At 41.3% G+C, this 5,502-nt stretch overlaps 1 protein-coding gene across 1 annotated transcript; it reads left to right on the top strand.

Annotated features, from left to right (window-relative positions):
• The first annotated feature begins 2,666 nt into the window (after positions 1-2,666).
• On the top strand, positions 2,667-5,220 carry LOC148030964 (malate synthase, glyoxysomal-like). The gene has a single exon (XM_087684514.1). It carries the CDS (start codon positions 3,693-3,695, stop codon positions 4,329-4,331), a length of 639 nt encoding a protein of 212 aa, XP_087540640.1. The 5' UTR covers positions 2,667-3,692; the 3' UTR covers positions 4,332-5,220.
• The last annotated feature ends 282 nt before the right edge of the window (positions 5,221-5,502 follow it).

The raw sequence follows: 5,502 nt of genomic DNA, 5'->3' as shown, positions 1-5,502 counted from the left end.
CCTTTAATATTGATGAGTTAACTACACTTTTATAAGAACATACCAACAATGAATCGTTAGGTTACTTGTTGAGATTTAAAGGTGAAAATGTTAACAACTTGTGCTTAGGCATGCCCTTTATCAAGAGAGCATGCATGTGTTTGGGTTGGGGGCTATATATGCTAGTAAGTTTATAGCACTCCTTTACGATTGTTCATATCTATCATAGGCCCTACTAGTTGTCCAGTATCACAAGAAGAGAAGATGGTATTGCAAATCCAAACACCATGACCTTCTTTTGATCTTAAATTTTAAAAAATCACAAGACGATACAAAACTCCCATCTCCCAACTTGCATATGGGTTGTGCTTCTGCACTACCAGTAAAATTTTGAAGACCTTACAACCTTACAAATTTTGAAGAGCTTAGAACCTTACGAATTAAGGATACTAATCCAACTCATTAGGCTTTTGACTAGTATACATGGAGATGTGGCACTGCTACATCTGATTATCAATGTACTCCCAGTACACTAGTTGGGATTGGTTGCATGCTTCAACTACACCTTCTCTTTGATATTCACATGCAAAGCTTATGTAGGGCAATGAATTTAGGAAGGCAACCCCAACTCCATGCATCATCAGTATCCTAAGATTCTTCATGACCGTCATATCAAGATGGTATTCCTAGCGTGGTAGTTCAGAAAGATTGGTGTGTCGTCGTTGAGGTAGCACAACATCTCTATGAGGGAGATGACCTTGTTCCAGTGCTCTAAGTTTTATACACTAGGCAGTACTAGCTGCATGCTTGGACTACTTGTTCTCTTTGATATTCACATGCAAGGTAAGGGGTTGCTACATCAGACTATCACTGTACTCCCAGCAATGTGAGACTGAATGAAACCCTAGAAGTGCCTAGGAAGCTCTGGCACTAATGCAATGGAGTTGGCCACATAAGTCCTGATGACTTCAGGGGCCTTCATAAGCACTATCCTGCAGCTAGCTCGGGATTAGTCTTTGCTCTCAGCTTAATCCAATGTTGAGGCTAAATTAAATAATGGTTATTGTCCTATAGTTCAACATGAGGTTGAAATTGAAACTAAAACTGAAACAAACTATGGTTATTGTCCTATAGTTCAGAAGTAATAATCAACACGAGGCTGAAACTAAAAATAAAGGTTATTGTCCTATAGTGAACCCATCATGTAGACGAGTGATAAGCATCATGAATGTGAGACTGAATGAAAATAAACATAATGGTTACTATTATTTTTAGAGATATCTAAGCCATGCTTATGCCATCACTCTATGAGCCTACAGTAATGGAAACCAGGTACTATTACACACTAGTGAGAGGGGCCTAAAACAAATCAAGACTATACCTGAAAAAATTTAGGATTATACCTTCATAGTGAACCCATCATGTAGACAAGTGATAAGCATCATGAATGTGAGACTGAATGAAAATAAACATAATGGTTACTATTATTTTTAGAGATATCTAAGCCATGCTTATGCCATCACTCTATGAGCCTACAGTAATGGAAATCAGGTACTATTACACACTAGTGAGAGGGGCCTAAAACAAATCAGGATTATACCTGAAAAAATTTAGGATTATACCTTCATAGTTGATTTCAATCATAACCTTCATCAAAGTGTTGTTTTTCAAATTCTGTTTGGACATTGTTCACCTGTCATGTAGACAAGTGATAATCAACATCAATGTGAGAGTAAATGAAACAAATAAAGATAAACTCAAGGGGAGTTGAACCCCAAACACAATTTGTGTCTACCGAGGAGTCTACCTGCAAAATTTAAAAAGAATATTTGTATAGAGAGAGACATGATTGCCTTTAAGGCAATCATGCCTCTCTCTCACTCACTCACTCACTCTCTCCCTCCCTCGTCCATACTGCTAAGTAAGAGCATATGACTTTAATTCCACATATACACATGTATAGCTCCCACAATATGCATACGAAACTATGTTCTCTAACGAAATTCAAAACTTAAAAACAAAAAGTAAGTGAATTTACATATCAAAATAAAAGGTTGAATCTACTTTTACATCATCTAATGACCTTTTATATTCTTATCCAATTTGTGTTTTTTTTTTTGAAGATCTCCAAAGCAAAACCATGAATCCATCCCATGACTAGTAGAGATAAACATAATTCTCTCAACATCAACAAAATTTTGTTTGTTGAGCCAAAGATATAGACTATTACAGAGATATAGTCTATATTACAAATACATTTTTGGGATAACAATTAGGATTATTTTTAAGATCCCTTGTCTATAATAATATACCAACAACACGTCATTGGGGTATTTGTTGAGATTTTAAGGTGCCAATGTCAACAACATATGCAAATTGATTTGAAGCATGGGGTAGATAGGAATATTAAAGGATATATAAGATCCAATTAGACACTAGATGTTGGAAACGGGTCTATTAGAGATGTAGACTCTATTAGATATGTAAATAATTCCACGAGTCTTGGTTGCTAATATTATCACTAATGAGACAAAACATTTTTAATTTAAAGAATCTTGAGTGTTACCAAGTGTTAGCTATATATAGTTTGTCTATATATAGCGCCCCAGGTCCCAAGTCCCCTCTATATATTCCTATCATATGTGCTCAGTTGACACACTTCTGGGGTTCCACTTCCAGTGTCTCATATCTCTTTTCTCTCCTCCCTTCCTTTCGTCTCTCGTCTTCCTCGCAGTTTCCAACATGGTATGAGAGCGAGGTTCTACAACATCACAAAGAACTTTCCAACATGAGTGTTTACGCTAGATACATGTTGTTGGCATCGTCTTCCAATCCAGCAGTTGCAATGGCGGAGACGAGGTGAGAGCAATGCAGTCGTGTGAGGGGGGTGGCGAGTCTGATAGTGAGGTGTGCGCTGAGGACTTCCGCTCTCTCATCGCTCTCTCATGGATCCTCTTGGACCTTTTACAAGAAGCAGCCATGGATCATGCCAATATCCTGCACCACTCAATCGCAACTTGCACAGGCAGCATCTACCAGTGCGCGCAAGATTTATGTGGCGAATGTCCCCCGCCTCGCACCAGAAATTGTTCGTCCATGGCCTCGGCTAGGAGACCTCCTCTGAGACTGGCCTTCCCTCCCTACGGTGACATCGAAGAATGCCTCGTCCATCATCGACAAGAAGACTGGCGAAGGTAAGGGTACAACTTTGTCACATTTAAGCACAGGGACGGCGTGCAGCATGTGCTCAAGGAGCCTAGAAAGAAGATCAATGGACGCAAATGTGTCTATTAGTTTGCATCTGCGGGGCCTTCGTCCACTCAATCGTAACTTGCACAGGTAGCATCTACCAGTGTGCGCAAGATTTATGTGGCGAATGTCCCCCGCCTCACACCTGAAATTTTTCGTCCATGGCCTCGGTTGGGAGACCTCCTCCAAGACTCTCAAGGTGGCCTTCGCTCCCTACGATGACATCGAAGAATGCCTCATCATCACCGACAAGAAGACTGGCAAAGGTAAGGGCTATGGCTTTTGTCACATTTAAGCACAGAGACGGCACGCAACGCGTGCTCAAGGAGCCTAGCAAGAAGATCGATGGCTGCAAATGTGTCTGTCAGTTTGCATCCGCGGGGCCTTCGTCCACTCAATCATAACTTGCATAGGCAGCATCTACCAGTGCGCGCAAGATTTATGTGGCGAATGTCCCCCGTGACATGCCAGCTGAGAAGCTCCTGGCTGCGTTCTCCAAGTACAGAGAAATTGAAGAAGGTCCTCTAGGGTTTGATAAGCAGACAGCTGAGAAGCTCCTGGCTGTGTTCTCCAAGTACGGAGAAATTGAAGAAGGTCCTCTAGGGTTTGATAAGCAGACAGGTAAGTCAAAAGGATATGCTTTGTTTATTTACAAGTCAACAGAGTCTGTTAAGCGTGCTGTAGAAGAGCCTACGAAGACTATGGAAGGACACCCGATGACTTGTAAGCTTGCAGAAGGGCAAAAGCAGAAAGCTGTTGCTGTAGATAATCAGATGCAGGGTGAGCCCTGTAGGTGTTGGGTTTACATCTTCAGCTATGTAAAAACCTTCCAGGGACATCTAGACAGGCTCCTTCCTGACCGTGTTCTTGTCGGCATGAGCCAGCACTTCATGAAGAGCTATACTGAGTTGCTGATTCAAACGTGTCATAGATGTGGAGTGCATGCAATGGGAGGGATGGCTGCTCAAATTCCCATCAGGGATAATGCAAAAGCAAACGAGGCAGCTATGGCCCTGGTAAGAGCTGACAAATTACGTGAAGTAAAAGCTGGGCATAATGGCACATGGGTAGCACATCTAGGCCTCATTGGTTTGGTCACTTAAGTGTTTGATCAGAATATGCCCAAACCTAATCAGTTGGATGTGAAAAGAGAAGATGTAAGAATAACCGAGGATGACCTTGTGCAAATGCCGCAAGGAGTACGAATACTGGAAGGCCTCAAGCTGATGTAGATAATCACACTGCAGGGCTAGTAGCTCCTGCACCTGGCTTGATTAACAGTGCTGCTCTTTCGTGGCGGAAAAAGGAAGCCGCGGTTCTTATACAGAGGAACAAGGCAGCGGGGCCAAGAAATCGTCCTCCAACAGCAGCGGCAGCAGGCTAGGGCTTCAGCTCAAGTGGAGCATGCTGCTCAGCACCGAAGCCCTAGAGGACAAGTAGATATCGCGAGCATGCACTATCACAGATGCTCATGTCTTGCGACGCAAAGGCCACCTGAAAGAGCAAGTTGCTTCTTCCCTACGTTACTCTCTCTCTACATTTCAACATCAACATTACTTTTGGATGTTGATATTGCCATGCTTCATAATGATCATCCTCGTTCGTTATTCCATTGATGAGCGTCTATATTTCAGCTGATGAAAAATTGTTTTATTTATATTCTGTTCATGGAACCCCACGTGTTATGTTGTCTATAGAGCTGCGTCGCGAACCGTCTCTATAGACCTTGTGTCGTTCTAATGTCACTGTAACGTTTTTCTTTAAGTTTTGATGTGACAGATATACTGCTTACATCCCAAGTTCAGTTGAAGGAATTTCTTGGAGATTTTATCTTTTCCAGTGATGTCACTTATCCTTATTTTACATGTTGTATATTTAGGAGTGATAAAGCTCTTTTGATGCCTCTGAATAAGCTGTTGTAATTCAGGATTGATGTAGCTCTTGAGTGATGTAGCTCCTTCTCTGTTGATGTTGTAATTCACAAGTGATGTAGCTCCTTTGATGCCTATGAATAGGCTCTTGTAAGTTCAACTTTGTAATCTCCAAGCGTGCGCGCAGGTACTCGAGAGTACATCTCTTGATTGAAGGGTTATCTAATAAGCTGAATAGCACGTACCTATCATCATCTCCTATAATATAATACTAATCATAGTTCATCATAAGAAGTGTTAATATTTCTAATCTACTGGACTCCCTGGATCAACTTATTGGTGCATTTTGATTTTTTCCCCCACAGCATGATAAGGCATGAAATATAGAGATGTCATAGATTTC

Source organism: Lygodium microphyllum, chromosome 9, assembly GCF_053477565.2.
Source record: "Lygodium microphyllum isolate KBCC chromosome 9, Lygodium_microphyllum_v1.1.10, whole genome shotgun sequence".
Lineage (NCBI taxonomy): Eukaryota > Viridiplantae > Streptophyta > Polypodiopsida > Schizaeales > Lygodiaceae > Lygodium > Lygodium microphyllum.
The sequence above is the reverse complement of the archived record's forward strand: the minus strand, read 5'-3'. Positions and strand labels throughout refer to the sequence as shown.